At 34.5% G+C, this 16,607-nt stretch overlaps 3 protein-coding genes across 54 annotated transcripts; 1 reads left to right on the forward strand and 2 right to left on the reverse strand.

Moving 5' to 3' along the window:
* Positions 1–5,514: 5,514 nt before the first annotated feature.
* LOC104771814 (uncharacterized) lies at positions 5,515–8,911 on the forward strand. Of its 48 annotated transcripts, none has more exons than XR_015593796.1 (10): positions 5,545–5,721; positions 5,891–5,984; positions 6,093–6,149; positions 6,220–6,385; positions 6,480–6,578; positions 7,653–7,725; positions 7,797–7,957; positions 8,059–8,111; positions 8,334–8,385; positions 8,523–8,911. XR_015593796.1 is itself a non-coding variant. In XM_087506233.1 (10 exons), exons 4-9 carry the CDS (start codon positions 6,356–6,358, stop codon positions 8,338–8,340), a joined length of 339 nt encoding a protein of 112 aa, XP_087362359.1. In that variant the 5' UTR covers positions 5,545–5,721; positions 5,891–5,984; positions 6,093–6,149; positions 6,220–6,355; the 3' UTR covers positions 8,341–8,385; positions 8,484–8,911. The 48 variants fall into 48 exon arrangements, 25 of the variants coding, with proteins under 25 accessions (XP_087362358.1, XP_010494717.1, XP_087362355.1 ...); XR_015593798.1 differs by having other exon boundaries at positions 6,242–6,385; XR_015593810.1 differs by having other exon boundaries at positions 5,891–5,973; positions 6,214–6,385; positions 8,484–8,911.
* A 2,318-nt stretch (positions 8,912–11,229) lies between these two features.
* On the reverse strand, positions 11,230–13,008 carry LOC104771816 (large ribosomal subunit protein uL5z). The gene is made up of 5 exons (XM_010496422.3): positions 12,813–13,008; positions 12,602–12,709; positions 12,395–12,437; positions 12,109–12,304; positions 11,230–11,622 (listed from the first exon to the last, which is right to left on the reverse strand). The coding sequence occupies exons 1-5, from the start codon at positions 12,813–12,815 to the stop codon at positions 11,424–11,426; spliced, it is 549 nt and encodes a 182-aa protein (XP_010494724.1). The 5' UTR covers positions 12,816–13,008; the 3' UTR covers positions 11,230–11,423.
* A 155-nt stretch (positions 13,009–13,163) lies between these two features.
* On the reverse strand, positions 13,164–16,361 carry LOC104771817 (protein CLAVATA3 INSENSITIVE RECEPTOR KINASE 4-like). Of its 5 annotated transcripts, none has more exons than XM_010496424.3 (11): positions 16,005–16,361; positions 15,794–15,929; positions 15,618–15,689; positions 15,384–15,527; positions 15,223–15,294; positions 15,069–15,128; positions 14,917–14,990; positions 14,681–14,827; positions 14,247–14,585; positions 13,769–14,148; positions 13,164–13,633 (listed from the first exon to the last, which is right to left on the reverse strand). In XM_010496424.3, exons 1-11 carry the CDS (start codon positions 16,117–16,119, stop codon positions 13,340–13,342), a joined length of 1,833 nt encoding a protein of 610 aa, XP_010494726.1. In that variant the 5' UTR covers positions 16,120–16,361; the 3' UTR covers positions 13,164–13,339. The 5 variants fall into 5 exon arrangements, with proteins under 5 accessions (XP_010494726.1, XP_010494725.1, XP_087360471.1 ...); XM_010496423.3 differs by having other exon boundaries at positions 13,769–14,160; XM_087504345.1 differs by having other exon boundaries at positions 15,236–15,294; positions 16,005–16,153.
* Positions 16,362–16,607: the final 246 nt, after the last annotated feature.

Consider the following 16,607-nt stretch of genomic DNA (forward strand, 5'->3'; position numbering starts at 1 on the left):
GTTCAAAAGATCATTCATTTACAGAAGCTAGCTAATCAATTGCCAGATTCCTTTGCTGACCCAAGGAGAGTAACTAAATCGTACATACCAGCTTGTAATGCACCAGTACGTATTGATGTTCAAAAGGAACACAATAATCAAGTTGCTACAGAGTCTAAGGCACATTTGAAACGTGGTAGACCATTAGGTTCCAAAGATAAGAACCCTCGGAAATCTAAGAAAGGTGCAAAACAGTCCGAGGTTAAGGAAATTACAGACATGGCCGCGGCAAATCCTAAAGTACCGAATGAGGTTTGGGACGCTGAACCTCAAGGACCTGAAGGTATTGATAATGATGAGATCTCAATCAATTATTTCATGTTTGGAATACAATGGAACCGTAAGAATGTCAACATTGATGAAGTATTTGCACTCCCGTCTATGAACCCACATCTATATTAGAGTGCACTCAAAGTAAAGATTGGCTAAAGTGGAAAGAAGCCATTGACGTGGAGTTAAACTCTTTAAAGAAGAGGAATGTGTTTGGTCCGATCTGAAGGACACCATTCGATATAAAGCCAGTTGGACATAAGTGGGTCTTTGTAAGGAAGAAAAATGTGAGTAATAAAATTGTGAGATATAAGGCACGGCTTGTAGCACAAGGAATCTCTCAAAGACCAGGAATAGATTATGAAGAGACATACCCCTGTGATGGATGCAACGATTTTTAGATATCTAATAAGTCTGGCTATAAGAGAAAAACTGGATTTGCGGTTAATGGATGTTGTAACGGCATATTTATAAAGTCCACTGGATAATGAAATTTATATGAGATTACCATAGGGTATTGAGCTCAAAGATAAGAGTGGTTCTCGAGAACAGTACTGCATTAGGCTGAACAAATCCCTTTATGGACTGAAACAAAGTGGTCGAATGTGGTATAATAGATTAAGTGAGTATTTAGCTAAAGAAGGCTATAAGAATGACCCAATCAGTCCATGTATTTTTATAAAGAAGTTTGCAAACAAAGGGTTTGTTATTATAGCAGTGTATGTGGATGATTTAAACATCCTTGGGACCTCTGGTGAAATCGCCCAAACAGTAGAGTATTTAAAGAAAGAATTCGAAATGAAAGACCTAGGTAAAACTAAGTTCTGTTTGGGATTGCAGCTTGAGTACATAAATGATGGAATCCTAGTGCATCAAATGACATATACAGAAAAGGTACTCAAGAGGTTTAATATGGACCAGACTCACCCATTGACCAGCCCAATGGTTGTGAGAAGTCTTGATTTGGATAAAGATCCATTAGGTCCAAAGAAGGACAATGAAGAAGTTCTTGGTCCTGAAGTGTCATACCTCAGTGCTATAGGAGCGTTAATGTTCTTGGCTAGCCACACTAGACCAGACATTTGTTTTGCCGTGAACCTCCTAGCAAGATTTAGTTCTTGTCCGACCCAAAGGCACTGGAACGGTATCAAATATGTGTTGTGTTACCTACGAGGAACATTAGATTTGGGTTTCTATTATAATAACTATAACAAAGAAGGTTTTAGTTGGTTTTGCTGATGCAGGTTATAACAAAGAAAGTTTAGTGTGTTTTGTTGAGGTCGATGACTCAACATATCAGGACGTATTGCGGTATGGTCGAAGACAAGGAGCCAACTGTTATATACGAAGACAATACGGCTTGCATCGCACAACTCAAGGAAGGATACAACAATGGAGATCGGACGAAGCACATCTTACCAAAGTTCTTCTTCACACATGAACTACAAAAGGCCGGAGAAGTTCAAGTGGTACAAGTTCAATCATGCGACAACTCAGCCGATCTCTTCACCAAATCATTGCCGACGACAACATTCAAGAAGCTCACGCACCAGATTGGAATATGGATGCTTGGAACAGGAGAGTAATGTGTGCTGTACTCTTTTTCCTTCACCATGGTTTTGTCCCACTGGGTTTTCCTCGTAAGGTTTTAATGAGGCAGCATCCCCAAGCACATTGTATCGATCCCTTAGCATCGGCATGGTTATGTCATCCAAGGGGGAGTGTTATAAACCACTTAAGGATGGACTCCATAACCAAGCCCATATACGGTCCAGGTCCATGAAGCTCATCGGCCATGAGTCTTAGACTAGGTCGGTTTATCATTATGTATTTCCTATTCTGTTTTGGCTTAAGTCCTACACTATATATATGTAACCTCAAGTCGTTTATGAATAATAAGAACAAGAGAATTACACCTTCGGATTCTCTAGTTTACAACATTACTAGGTTTTTAGGATAATGACTGTAATTAATTTAGAAGTTATCCTAATTTGTGTTTTGATTTTTCATGCAAAACAATTCCGATTTTAAGAGTTCATTATAGGGTTTTGATTTTTAAACAATTGATCAAAGATAATCGGATTTAAAGCTTAGAACAAACAGATTAATATTTTCTTATGGATTTCGAATTTAGATTTTAGTTCTAAGGTTCTCATGCACCAAGCAAACAATCAAATACAACCGAATTTTAATCATATCATAAACAGTTTAATTGCAAGCAATCTAAACAACCCTAAGCATCATAACAACCGGTTTTAAAGTTTTAAAGTTCTGGGGTTTTAGGATTTCAAAGTTCATGAACTTGTTTGTTGATTATTTACTTGTAGTTTTAGGGGTTCTTATAGGATTAATGATCAGATTCGGTACATAGGTTCTAGTAGGTTCGATTGTGATACCTTCCACCGTTTGGGGTTTGACTAGTATTGATCCGGGAGCTAAAGACCTCGGATTTCTCTTTGAACTTGACCACGAACCTCGGACTAGTCTCAGACAAAAGCTTGATCACGAACAGACCACGAACTAGAACCAATCGTCGATCTTAAACAACCACGAACTTGTCACGAACAGGAACCGATCGCCGAGAGTTTAAACGAACAAAGGTTGTGCGGCGGCGGTTTAGGGTTTTAGGGTTTTCTTAGTTGGACTTTAGAACAAGTCGTGCTGATAACGTGTTGTAAACTAGAGAAACTCGAAGGAGGTTTTCTCTTATTCTTATTTCTTATTAACTCAATCGAATGTTACATATATATAGAGATAGATAAACCCTTAGTACAAAACCGACTAGGAATAGGAAAAGATAATGGGTCATCGGCCATAGGCCTTACACACTAAAACATGTAACGGGCCGGTTATGGAAGTCCACTCCAAGTGTTTTACAATATATTTGTGTTTATCATTGTTTTTAAGTTAAATTTCTCGATGTCTTTTCCATTTTTTCCGCGAAATCAGGAGGTTTAAAAATTAAAACCCAAATTAGTCGTTAAGAAAATGTGAGTGTGAACTTGGTTTGAAGTAATCTTGGTAAATTGAAAGCCTAACTGAGATGCAATACGAGGACTAATTGTAGAACTAGCCTAGAGCATGGATAAGCTGAGATGTAGGGTTTCTCAAACCAAGAGCATTTGCACAAGAACAATACTAGGGATGAACTTCTCCATTCACCTTCTTATAAAATAAAAAAAGAAAATCTGTATATATTATTATAAATTTAAAAATTTAAACTGCTTTTTATAAACCCAAACCGGCATATAATTTCATTCTAATTGTAAAATCTAAACTCTAACCATTTCATTTGTAAATCCAAACCGACATATAATTTCGTTCTAATTGTAAAATCTAAATTCTAACCATCTCATTTGTAAACCCAAACCACAACATATAATTTCATTCTAATTGTAAAATCTAAACCCTAACCATCTCATTTGTAAACCCAAACCGACATATAATTTCATTCTAATTTTAAATTCTAAACCCTAACCATATCATTTGTAAACCAAAACCGACATATAATTTCGTTCTAATTATAACATCTAAACCCTAACCACCACACCAACATATAATTTCGTTTTAATTATAAAATCTAAACCCTAACCATATCATTTCTAAACCCAAACCGACATATAATTTTGTTTTAATTGTAAAATCTAAACTATAATCATCCCTACTATTAATCGTAAAGACGTTTATAAAATAAACCTTTGTTTTGTAAGAAATTACAAGGGTATGCCATTGAAAATACAAACAAACAAAATTCGCCAAGGTTAATTTCGTTTATTTAACTACTTAAATTCGGAGACTGTAAGTAAAAGGTGGGGAAAATAGTCATGATTTCTCTCTGCCCTCGTTAGGCGACGTTTCCACATCTCTAGACCTCCGGCAAAAAAAAATTTCTAACTGTTTGTCGGCCGGCGTCGACTTTATTGACGCTGATCGGTGTTCCCCTTTGTTTGTAGTTTCAATTCTCTGTTTTAGTTTATAAAATCCTCAATAATTTGGCCAATGATTTCTCCAAATTCATTGGCTCTTTTGTTTCGATTCTTCATAATTTTCCTCTCCTTTGGGATGAGATTCACTCCGACCATAATCCAACGACGAGTTCTTCGGTGGTGTGTCGATGCCTTTCCGCTGAAGGTTTCTTCATGTGCTTTCCCTTGTTCGTTGATTGAAATTGATCTTCATCGGTATTGCATTTGCTTCGGCATGAAATGCTTTTCGAAAGATGATTCTCAATCCCGGATCTGGGATCCCGGCGACCCAAATGTTGGATTAGATGATGGCGATGATCGATCAAATCTTAGTGGTAAACAACTTCTCCGTCTCTGTTCAGCGGGTATGGGAATCTTACTCTCACTCCTAAAGGTGGGGTCAATGTTCGATGTTGATGGTTTTTCATATTGGTGCTCAACAAACTTTGCTCTATTGATTGGTCTATGTGGATGTGGTGACGTTTTCTTTGGATCCAATGATAGAGTATGGTTCATGTATGATGGAATATGGTTTTTGTGGTCTTGTTTTTTCATCTTGCCAAGATGGATTATTCATCAGATTGCTCAAATCGGAGAAAAACTATTCTGTCTCATGTGCTTAGTGTGTCTGTTGGTGATTTATCGTTATATATGGTGGAACATACTTTTAAGTACGTTTCGGTGGTTTTGGAGATTGAAGTTATCTACAGTAACCATTCATATATGGCCATTGAAGAATATCAACAAAGGAATCAAGATTATGGATCTATCATGGGTGATATTTGCAACCAAAATAACACCATCTCCTAACACAGGAGATGGAAATATTTGTGTGGCTTGCGATGTAACTGATGGATCGCAACCCTTTGATTTTCATAAAAAGGTTTAGTGCTACATAAAAGGAAAGATAGCCTAACAAGAAGATCATAATAGACTGACGAAGACGATGAAAGAAAATAACATATTGATTAATTTGTTAGCGTGTAAGGCTTATCATTGACAGAAGGCAACATATTTTTTCACTCTCTCGTTTATTTCGTTACACTTAAATTTTGGTAGTATAGTATGCGAAGCTTCATTTTGTACGCTCATTGATACATTTGTATTCTCGGTTTCTAATTAATAAAGAATGAAGATGTTAAAAAAAAAAACTACTTAAATTGGGATAAACACGCGGATCCTTTTTATCCAGTTATCTACCCGGTTTCAGTTTTTAATCTCAGCTGTTCAATATTTTCTTGAGCATAAATCTCAACCGTTCATTAGCTACTGGAGAAGGATGCTGATTTTTGTTCTTCGCGCATCAAAAAAAAAAGAAGGTGAAGACGAGAAAGACCACGATAGTATTAGTAGGAGCGATAGTGATTTTGATTTTGGCATAAACAGCGAGTGGACTTAGTATAGTTACGTGTCGGAAATTGAACCAGAGTGGGATTTCAAGAGTAAGGTATGTATTGTTTGTTTGTTTAATCATTGTTATATAGATCTGTCTAACTCACCACTTCGCTTACCGGTCTCAATCACTTCAAAATCCATCTGCTATGGTGAAGCAATTTCATTCGCTTACAACAATAGATTTGTTGGCCTTAATTTGTTGTTTGCTTTATATTTTTCAGATTTAAAACATACAGTTCCCACTTGCAACAATAGATGATAAAATCAGTCTCATAAATCGTCAATGACTCAACCTCAAAAATATGTTTGATTCATGTCCCGATAATTTCTTTATTCTTTTCCAATCTGAATCGATTTGTGTAAGATACTCTTCTGGTGGGTTCTCTGGTTTTTAATGTGTTTTTTCTCTTGGGTTCGTGACAGATAAGAAATCCAATTGAACAATGGGATTCTCACAGAGAACAAACATATTTTTGCCATGTAAGTTAATCGATTTTCCCATTCCTATATTGATTTGAGACTGCACTCTAATACTCTGAAATAGCAACAGCATTTGGATTTGATGTGACAAGTTATAAGGGAAACAGAGAAGATTCATAATTCTCTCACAAGTCTTGGTGATTTTTTCATTGGCCTTGAGTGATTAAGACTATCGGATCCATTGGAAAGTCAAATACGGAGAGGCAATGAAGAAGGATGCTACAGCAGCTGTCAATGTGAGTCCTCTTTAGGTTTATTAGTTATTGGTTTTTGGTTGTGCCTTATATCATCATGAAAATAGACTGTTTAATTCCTGTTGTGTATATACAGGTCCGCTATTTTAAAGATGAGACAAGACAACGCCTACAAAACTTTGCGGTGTATGTGTTCTTGGTAGAGAAAGATATCCTTCTGTTGAGTTGTATTGAGGTGTGTTTCCCTTTTTTCACGTGGCTCATTGCAAATCTTTCTTCTGCAAACTGCTACAAGGTTGAATAATGAGAGCAACAATGTTGCATATTTTGGTGTCAATTCCTAAGAAAAGCTCCATACGATTTAGCCTATTTATAAACGAAAAATACTTAGGTTCACCCCTAGGGATGAACCTTTGTATTCACCCCCTCCCTTCTCAACCAAACACAATGTTCTATTTAATATTTTATTTAAAAATAAATCAAAATTAATATTTAAAAGCAAAACAAATTAAGAAAACAAATTCTGTATACTTTTATTTAAGGAAAGTTAAATATTGACTTGGTTTAGATTTTACAATTAGAACAAAATTATATGTCGGTTTGGGTTTACAAATGAAATGGTTAGGGTTTAGATTTTACAATTAGAACGAAATTATATGTTGGTTTGGGTTTACAAATTAGATGGTTAGGGTTTAGATTTTACAATTAGAATGACATTATATGTCGGTTTGGGTTTACAAATTAGATGGTTAGGGTTTATATTTTACAATTAGAACGAAATTATGTCGGTTTGGGTTTACAAATGAGATGGTTAGGGTTTAGATTTTACAATTAGAACGAAATTATATGTCGGTTTGGGTTTACAAATTAGATGGTTAGGGTTTAGATTTTACAATTAGAACGAAATTATATGTCGGTTTGGGTTTACAAATTAGATGGTTAGTGTTTAGATTTTACAATTAGAATGAAATTATATAACGGTTTGGGTTTACAAATGTGATGGTTAGGGTTTAGATTTTATAATTAGAATGAAATTATATATTGGTTTGGGTTTATAAAAGAGTGGTTTAAGTTTTTAATTTTATGATAATGTACACAGATTTTATTTCCTTATATGATAATGGGGTGAATGAAGAGGTTTACCCCTAGGGGTGAACCCAAGTATTGTCCTTTATAAACTATTGTTATGCTAGTGCTACCACCAATTTCCCTATAATTACTTTCTTAGTCCTCTTCTGATTTTATCCGTTTGTGGTTAATTTATACAACAAACGGTAACTCTTTACTAATCCATTCTAATGCTTTTTAGATTACCAGTTACTCAAAAGAATTGGATGAAATTAAGCACATGACCAAGCAAGAGTTCATTGCCTCCTCAGAATGTAAGTCCAAAAGCAAGAACTTTTCATAATCTAATATTCTAATTAATTGTCTAAATATGTTTCTTTGATAGTAACTAGAGGTCAAAAACCAATATAATACATGAAGAGTAGCGGTATCTCTAAAAGAGCTTCTATATATATCGATGTGTGACAAGGTATCATCAACAAGAACCTTGGCAAGCAAGGATTGGCCGTGTTGCCGAGAATAAAGATCTTTACCTTGAAATCTTTGGTAAGTAAATCATCAAAACTTGGTCTAAAAGATAAGTTAATAACAATGGTTTTTTAACGTTAATTTTGGATTTGATTCCCGTTATGATTTATTGGAATCAGTATCGAGATCAGGAAAGCATACTAGATGTTTCAAAAGCAAATCGAGGCTTCAGGTATGTTAATCAACATGATTTTGTTTGATTTCTTGCCTTTTCTATAAATTGAAATAACAGTATTGAATTTGAGTCTAAACTTTCCAATCTAAACACCAATTTAGGGGTTATATCTAGCAACAGAGTTACAACAACTGTAAGAAAAAAAAATTAGAAACTATAGTATCCATTGAAACTTTACAACCAGTCTCATGCTAATAATCTTTTATCCTTATGTTTCAGGTTCTAGACTTATAATCCTTTGGGTCAAATAATACGAGACGTACCAGCATATGTAAGTTATCTGACCTAATTGAACTTGGTTTTCTTAGTTTCAAATATACTGTTTGTTTTATTTCTAGGTTTTTATATAAACTGAAATTTTTACACCAGTGAAAATGTGGCTGAACTTTCCAATCTACACAATATTAGGATGATGTCAATGGTAGGGTGGAGTCTGAAGGAGAAGACAAGCTTAGATTGAAGTTCACAAAGAGGCCAAAGCTAAGAAACCTTATAGGAAAAACAGTGATGTAGAACTAGAACTTGATTATGTTGTAAATGAGTGTGAGAGGGAGGTATTGTGGGGTTGATGTTGTTAAACACACACACAAAAAAATTTAAGCAAAAGATATTGATAACAAGGACGACGAACATGTGGGGAGAGTAGCCACAAACAGGTATAGAGTGGATATGTGGGGAGAGTAGCCACAAACAGGTATAGAGTGGATAAGAGAGGTGAAAAGTATTATGAGAGTGTATTGTGCTAAGGATTTTATATTACAAAAATTGTATATAATGAGAAGAAAGATGAGAGTAAAGTAGAAGTTCTCACCATTAGCATATTAAAAATTGTAACATCTGTATTTACTAGCTATTATGTTTATACATGTAATTAGGCTAGGTGGATTGCTCGAGTAAACTCCAACCACGAAGATGAACCTAATAGGTGCTTTTAAACTTCAACCACACAGTTATTTTTAAAGTCAAAATAGATCTTAAAAATAAGAATTTAGAAAGAAAAAATAACTGAAAACATTATATAACATTCATACTATTTTCTAAATATTTTTTTACATTTACAGTTACGGTTACAGTGATCGTATGTTACGTTTAAAGTTCAAACCATATTTTGGATAATGTTATTTATAAGTCACGTGGAGATAGTTTTTACCCGTAAAGATCGGATTAGATAAAGGTACCAAAAATTTAAGAGTACACTGTATCCATCCCTTAACAGACGAGTTTGACACGTTTGCCAATTTTATTTGGATCATTTGGTTCAAGAAGTTTTTATTTTTTCGCGGCTTTTTATCTTATTCGATAATTCAAGTTTTTAACGATCGCTAATTCGGTTGACATTCGATCCAGATTTTTCATCATATCAATCCAAAGCTCATGGTAAGACGATTATTAGTTTAAAACATTCATAAACTAATATAGGTTTGTATTATAAATGTTATACCAAATAAATAAATTTATAAATATAATCCCGCATGTACGTATGGATCCATGGTCAATAATTTTCACAACTTAAAATAAAATTCTTCTAAACCATATTTTTTTTTTAAAATTCAGCCCAAATGGAATTATAACTATAAATATGTTGTCTAAATTTCTTAGCAAAAATTTATTAATAACATTATTATATGAGTAATTCTTTAAAAGGAAATGGTAATGGGACATAAAATTTATAACAGGATAGATCGGGACGAGACGGAATGGGATGCGACGGGACGAGATTTAACACCCAGTAACAAAATTACTTTAACATTTTTAACAAACACTGATTGTGCTTGGTTATTATAGATGGATTGCAAAAAATGTATATTTTCCAGCTGATGAAGATGATGATCATATTTATTTTTGCTACGGGTTACAGTATTCTACATATACACCAAAATATTGACAAAACACCATAAAAGAGTGGCAACCTAATTTTTATGGAATATATTGATATTATACAATTAAAATTTACAACCTAAAAATGTTTATTATTTGACTGAATGTATGTTTTATCAGTGTTTTTAAGTAATTTATTTTACTAATTAAGTACATATACTGAAATAGTATAAGTAAACTGAAACGGGTAATTCAAATATTGAAGAACAATATATTGATCAATTTTTTTAAAAAAAAGAGAGACATAAATTTTAGATAAAAGTACAAATCAGAAAATATAGGTAGATAAATTCAATTGTCAAGTTTTCACTAATTTAGATAATGATTGACTATGTGACAGGTAATTAATCATTTTGGAATTGCCACTTTGAAAAATTTGCTATTTTTGAAAATTATAATTTTTGGATACTTTCAACTAACTAAAAAAAAAATATTCAACGGAGAATTCTGCTATCCCGTCTAAATTTCTTACCCAAAATTTTTTAGTAAACATTGTCTACCGAGTAATTATATAAAAGAGAAAAAACATCAGATAAAAACTAATGGATACGGAAAAAGACGAGACTGGATGAGACGAGACAAAATGAAACGGATGAGACAGAACAAGAGGGATGGGTTGGGACGTGAGAGGATGGACAAGATAGGACGTATTTCCCGTTCCAAACTAAACATGACTATGTTTTTTTAATTTACATGAAAATAACGTTTATAAAAAATATTTGTCACGTGTTGTGGCATGGGTTACTACCTAGTCTTATTTGTAAATCTAAACCAACACATAATTTTGTTCTAATTGTAAAATCTAAACCAAACCAATATTTTACTTTCCTTAATTAAAAGTATACATAATTTGTTTCCTTAATTAGTTTTGTTTTTTTAATTTAATTTTGATTTATTTTTAAAATAAAATATTGTATACAAGATTTTGATTGGTTGAAAATGAGGAGGTGAACAAATAGATTCACCCCAATCTAAGTATTTTTATTTGCACAAATAACTCATTTCTTGTGTGTTCTTCACTTGAGGTTCCTAGTGTGAGGTTCCTAGTGAAAGTCGCAACTCTTAATTATCTCGAGCATTCAATTCATCAAAACTGATGAAAAACCAATTCATAGATCTCGATATAGTTTTACTCTTCACAAATTTAAGTTTACGCGACATATACACAAGCTAAAAATTCCTAACACAAAATTAGGTTCCTATTGTGAAAGATGCAAGTTGCAGTTCAGAGGGGAAGTGAATTCAAAGGAGCTGCTTTGACATAAAATAAAACAATAATTCTCTCCAAGGTTCTTGGAAGATTTAGATTCTACCAAACTCATGTCAAAAAAGGTTTTACTACAACAAGAAATTCTTTAAAATCCAACGCTGATAACTTAAAAACAAGCTAGAATCAACAAAACCCTTTAACGATCGATCAAAACACTTTTCTTAACCAGTGATGTTCTGAGACTTGTTGAGAATTACTCCTTCATACTTGACCTGGAACCATTTCATGGCATCATCCTTGGTTACTCTGTGTTGAATACCAACGCGAGCCTTGCATCTTCGGCGACGAGCAACACGGTATCCTGGGCGTTCAAGGACAACGTAAAAGTCCATTCCGTAGATACCGGTGGAAGGATCGTACCTATATACACAAAATTAAACAGATGAGAATAATAGAAACTGGTAAACAGTTCAACTTGTATCAAACCCACACCTAACATTCCACAGAAACCAGTAAAGGGTTAAGTTTTAATCAGATTCAAATCAAAACGAGTAAAACATTCATCTTTTACTAAATCCAAATCTTACATTTAAAGACTAACAATAACTCTTCACTATCAACTTCAAACATACATTTCTACAGAAAGACACATAACGGGCACATTAGTATCCATTCCAAACTTACCATTCCACAAAGGCCAGAGTAAATCAAAGATAAAAACATTCAACAAAAACAAATGAAGTCTTCACCTTACATCATTTGAAACCTATCAATCTGACTAAACTGCACCGAAACCCTAAGTTTGGAGACTAGTTATTCGATGCAACTGAAATACTCATCTACATATAGTACCAAAATCAAATTCAAGGAAACTTTTTACTTTTCCAAAATGAAGAGAAAACTTACTTGATTCCAAGATCAATGTGCTCTTGGATACCGAATCCGAAGCAACCAGTGTCACTGAAGTTCCTCCTAAGAAGCTCATACTCCTTAACCTTTAAACCACTCTCAAGAAGCTGCATAGCCTTCTCCCCTCTGACAGTCACATAGCACGCAATCTTCTCATTACGCCTAATACCAAAAGACCTAACAGTGTACCTTGCTGTTTCACAAAAACCACAACATACATCAGATTCAATAGATAAAACAAATCACAGAAACTTAAATCAGAGAGACTTAGCATTGAACATACCCTTGGAGAAGACAGGGGTTTGACCACTGAGCTGTTCCAACACCTAAACAAAAATGACCAAAACAAACATTTCATAACTTAACTTTACACATTTCCTCACTTGTGTCTAAGACAGTGTAATCAACACTCCATTGATTTAGACCCCATTACAGAGATATGAAATCGTAAAGTATAGATCTTTTTCAATTGGTATTTAGAACGCATTACCTTAGAGGCACGGGTGAGACGATCACCACTCTCACCAACAGAGATGTTGAGAACAAGTTTCTGAACCTTAATGTCCCTCATAGGGTTCGAGAGCTTCTTCTCCGACGCCTGAGAAACAAAAATAAAACCCAAACATAAACACAGTAAACAAAAAAACACATTTTCATTGAATTAATCTACAGAGAATAACGAAAGGAGTTAAAAAAAATACCATTTTTAAGGAGATCAAGGTCGAGCTAAGAGATGAAGCAATGGAAGAGTTGCGGAAACGAAACTGCGTTGAGTGCGAAGTGAGAGGACTTATATGGGTCGGCTACTTAGGGTTTCTTATACTCAGAAATGACGATAATATCCTTTTGAATTTTTCAAAATGATTTAATAAAGGCCAAACTTATAAAGCCCACGATAATAACATAATCTTCAAGCCCCAAGTTATAAGGGTAAACAAACACATTCATTCTCAATTTTCTTTCCCCTTTTCTAACCGGTCTCGAAGATTAACCAACATTTTTTATTTTTGTCAATGAATTCAAGTTTAACAATTTTTATGAAAAAAACTACATTGTGTAAATTGAATTATCGAATTACTTCCTCAAATCTTCTTCAATTTTTAGGAAAAAAAAAAAAAAAGAAAAATTATAAAAAAGAAAAATCTTCAAAACCAGAAAGAAAAAGAAAAAACAATATACAGTTTGATGACATTGACAACAAAACCAGTTTAATACACATTTTGGAGTCTCAACGTGGTCCAGAGAGCTCAATAGCTTCAATAATAAAAGAATGATCTTCATGACCATTACTGTAATTCCTTGAGACGCTTGGACCTCTGGCTTCATACCCTCCTTCACACTGTTCCACTAAACCTTCTAGAACCTTTAACACTTGAGACATCCTTGGTCTTAGATTCGGATGTGGTTGTGTGCAAAGCAGAGCCAATTCCACAACTTCCTCCAACACCAAATCGTCAAACTCTCCCTTTAAATCTCTGTCCACCATCTCTGCAAATCTCTTCTCTGCTTTCAACGTCCTTACCTGAACCAACACACATATCAATACATTTGATTTAAGTTTGGTCCAAATGGGTTCTGTCTATATCAAGGAAAGTTTCTTGCTTTATGAAAATGACTCAATAGGATATAACAGAAAGACTAAATCTTATTTACTTACCCAACTCAATATCATTCCTTTTCGAATTTGACCATTGCCTTGATCAATCATCTTATGACCTGTTATGAGTTCAAGAATTAATACTCCAAATCCAAAGACATCACTTTTCTCTGAGGACTGTCCAGTGGAAAGGTACTCAGGAGCAATGTGTCCAATGGTTCCTCGGACTGCAGTTGTGACATGTGAATCTCTCTGGTCTAAAAGCTTTGCCAGACCAAAATCGCCAACAATTGCTTCAAAGCTCTCATCAAGTAGAATATTTGCAGCTTTGACGTCTCTATGAATAATCTTTGGATTGCATTGCTCATGCAAGTAAACAAGTCCTCGAGCTGCACCGAGTGCAATGCTTATCCTCAGATTCCAATCCAAAGACGGCTTTTCTACATAATTGTCTGAAACATGTCATCTTTTAAGGAACTTTTACGCGTTATACATACCGAAACAATAACAAAACAAGGAATGTTTAAAAATTGAAAACCTCTGAGGCGATCAGCTACACTTCCATTTGGCATGTACGGATACACCAGCATTCTCTCTTCCGGGGTCATACAGAAACCAAAGAGACGTAAAAGGTTACGATGAACAGCTAAGCCAATCATCTCCACTTCGGTTTGAAACTGAACTTCTCCTGTATAGTTAGGATCTTTCAATCTTTTAACCGCCACCACAGTTCCATTTGGGAGATACCCTTTATACACCATCCCGAATCCTCCTTGTCCCAAAATGTTCTTTGGACTAAAATTGCTTGTTGCAGTTTGTATTTCACGAAAACTGAACCTTTTCAGATGCCCGATTTCAAATTCGTAATCTTGCTGCACTAAGAAATCCATAAAAAGGTAATGCAGATTTCAGCAACGTCTACACATTTGTTGTTGTAAATATTAGACTTTGAGAGACTATAGTTATGTGTACCATATGATCTTGAGAGACGTGATCGATGCCAAAGCACCCAGAAGTAGAGAATCATTAGAGAGACGATAAAGGCAACAACAATGCCAAATGCAAATGAAAGCACTAAGCTGTGATGTTTGCTATTATCCTTTGTTGACAAACCGGTCACTGCAGATTAAAAAAAGCTCATGTTAAAAAAATCCACGTTCTACATAAAACAAGCTTATTTTCGCAGAGAATTTTGCAGTTCAACATACCATTCCTCACAGGTGTAGCATCTGAGCAAAGCTCTTGGGAAGCTGGACCACAAAGGAATGCATTTCCTACAATCCTACAACAGAAAACTTTATCAAGAAGCTTTCACATACATTGCAATGGCTAATAATCATGCATCTTTTGCATATCTTACCTATAATCTTTAGCTAATATATTTGGAGTTGGTCCACTTAGATTGTTGAACGATAGATCCCTATTCAGAAACAATAGTGTAAGAAGCTTTATACAAATCAGTAAAATCTCGATAAACTGTAATGTTAGGTAGAGGCCGTGAAGCAAAGACATACAAGAAAGAAAGACCTGAGAGGCCAGCGACTAGGTGAGGGACTTGCCCGGATAAAAGATTCCTGCTAAGCCGCCTATAAGACTTAAAAGGAGACTTGTAAGATGATAAATAACAGTTACAACATTTAACTACTAAACCAAGAATCATTAAAATCAAACTCACAAGTAGTTTAAGTGAGTTAAGAACCCTAACGTAACTGGGATCTCTCCACTAAACCGGTTTCCAGATAGATCAAGCGTTTTAAGCTCAGAGAGCTGGCCTAACTGAGATGGAATTGGACCGGTTAACTGATTATTCTGCAGTAGCCTACAAAAATTACAAGCAAACCATTAGATACAAGTTACAACAACACATTCTTGAATTCCAAGATTGACAAACAAAAATGTTTAAACTCACAATGTATGAAGATGAGTTAATTCCCCAATACTAGTTGATATTGTCCCAGATAACCCTTTACTAGCCATCTCTCTGCATTACAAGATTTCAATAAAACAAATCCAAAATTTGCAACAACAAAAACGTTTCTAAGAGACCTTTCGTAGAACAAGAGATGTGCAATGATTGATACTCACAGGGAAACAACAAAACCTTCAGAGGAGCTGCAACCAACCATGTTCCAAGTACAAGGATCAACCGAGTTTATATCCCAACCAGACAAAACCTCTTTCTCATCTTTCATCTTGTTCTTCACTGACATTAACGCAGCAACTACAAAAAAAAAATTGGAAAAAGTTAAAAACCTTTCATCACAAATCACAATAAAAGAAAGATCTTTGATTCAACCTTCATAGTTAACACCCTTTGGAGATAAAAGACTATCCATGGCAGAAACAGAATCAAGAACAGAGAAGTGATAAACACAGATTCCTAAAAACAGAAACTTTATCACAATCTCCATTTAAGAGTTAAAGTAAAAGAAATCTCAAGGCTTCAATGTTTATCTCTTTCCCCGCAATTAAAATTGTCTGTTTTTTGCCCTTTCGTATAGGGCAGACCATTAAAAATACATTAAAGAACAAGTTTTTTGCATTAATTGAATCGGGAATGAAGACAAATAACTAAAAAAAAAAAAATTGAAGATTTTAGCAAATGGAAGCGGGAAAATCTCGAAGTTGTCAAACGATTGTTCCCTTGTCTTCTGCTCTTAAAGACTTTTTTTGTTTGTTTTAAGTCTGACTTTGACAGTGTCAGTGAGACTTGATCCGCTGTAATCAAACCTATGATAGCAATGGTACAACCGCACACTTGAACCTCATCTGATCAATCAACGGCTTACCATAATAGTACATGTAAGCTTTTTACTCATCAAAACACAACACAAGTCATCCATCATTCTATGACCCTTCACTTATAATTAAACTAGAGATCCATGGTGGTATCACAAAA

Source organism: Camelina sativa, chromosome 20 (genome assembly GCF_030686135.1).
Source record: "Camelina sativa cultivar CO46 ecotype springtype chromosome 20, ASM3068613v1".
Classification (NCBI taxonomy): domain Eukaryota; kingdom Viridiplantae; phylum Streptophyta; class Magnoliopsida; order Brassicales; family Brassicaceae; genus Camelina; species Camelina sativa.

Bases quoted from the DNA above. Each gene is read 5' to 3' on its own strand.
- LOC104771814 (XM_087506232.1), top strand. From the start codon at position 6,356: ATGAAGAAGGATGCTACAGCAGCTGTCAAT. The intron at 6,386-6,479 runs GTGAGTCCTCTT...GTGTATATACAG, and splicing joins ATGCTACAGCAGCTGTCAAT to GTCCGCTATTTTAAAGATGA. The intron at 6,579-7,652 runs GTGTGTTTCCCT...AATGCTTTTTAG, and splicing joins TTCTGTTGAGTTGTATTGAG to ATTACCAGTTACTCAAAAGA.
- LOC104771816 (XM_010496422.3), bottom strand. The intron at 12,438-12,601 runs GTAATGCGTTCT...ATTTTTGTTTAG, and splicing joins GTCTCACCCGTGCCTCTAAG to GTGTTGGAACAGCTCAGTGG. The intron at 12,305-12,394 runs GTATGTTCAATG...TTTGTGAAACAG, and splicing joins AACCCCTGTCTTCTCCAAGG to CAAGGTACACTGTTAGGTCT.
- LOC104771817 (XM_010496423.3), bottom strand. From the start codon at position 16,119: ATGGAGATTGTGATAAAGTTTCTGTTTTTAGGAATCTGTGTTTATCAC. The intron at 15,930-16,004 runs GTTGAATCAAAG...TTTTTTTTGTAG, and splicing joins AAAGGGTGTTAACTATGAAG to TTGCTGCGTTAATGTCAGTG. The intron at 14,586-14,680 runs GTACACATAACT...TGGATTTCTTAG, and splicing joins ACGTCTCTCAAGATCATATG to TGCAGCAAGATTACGAATTT.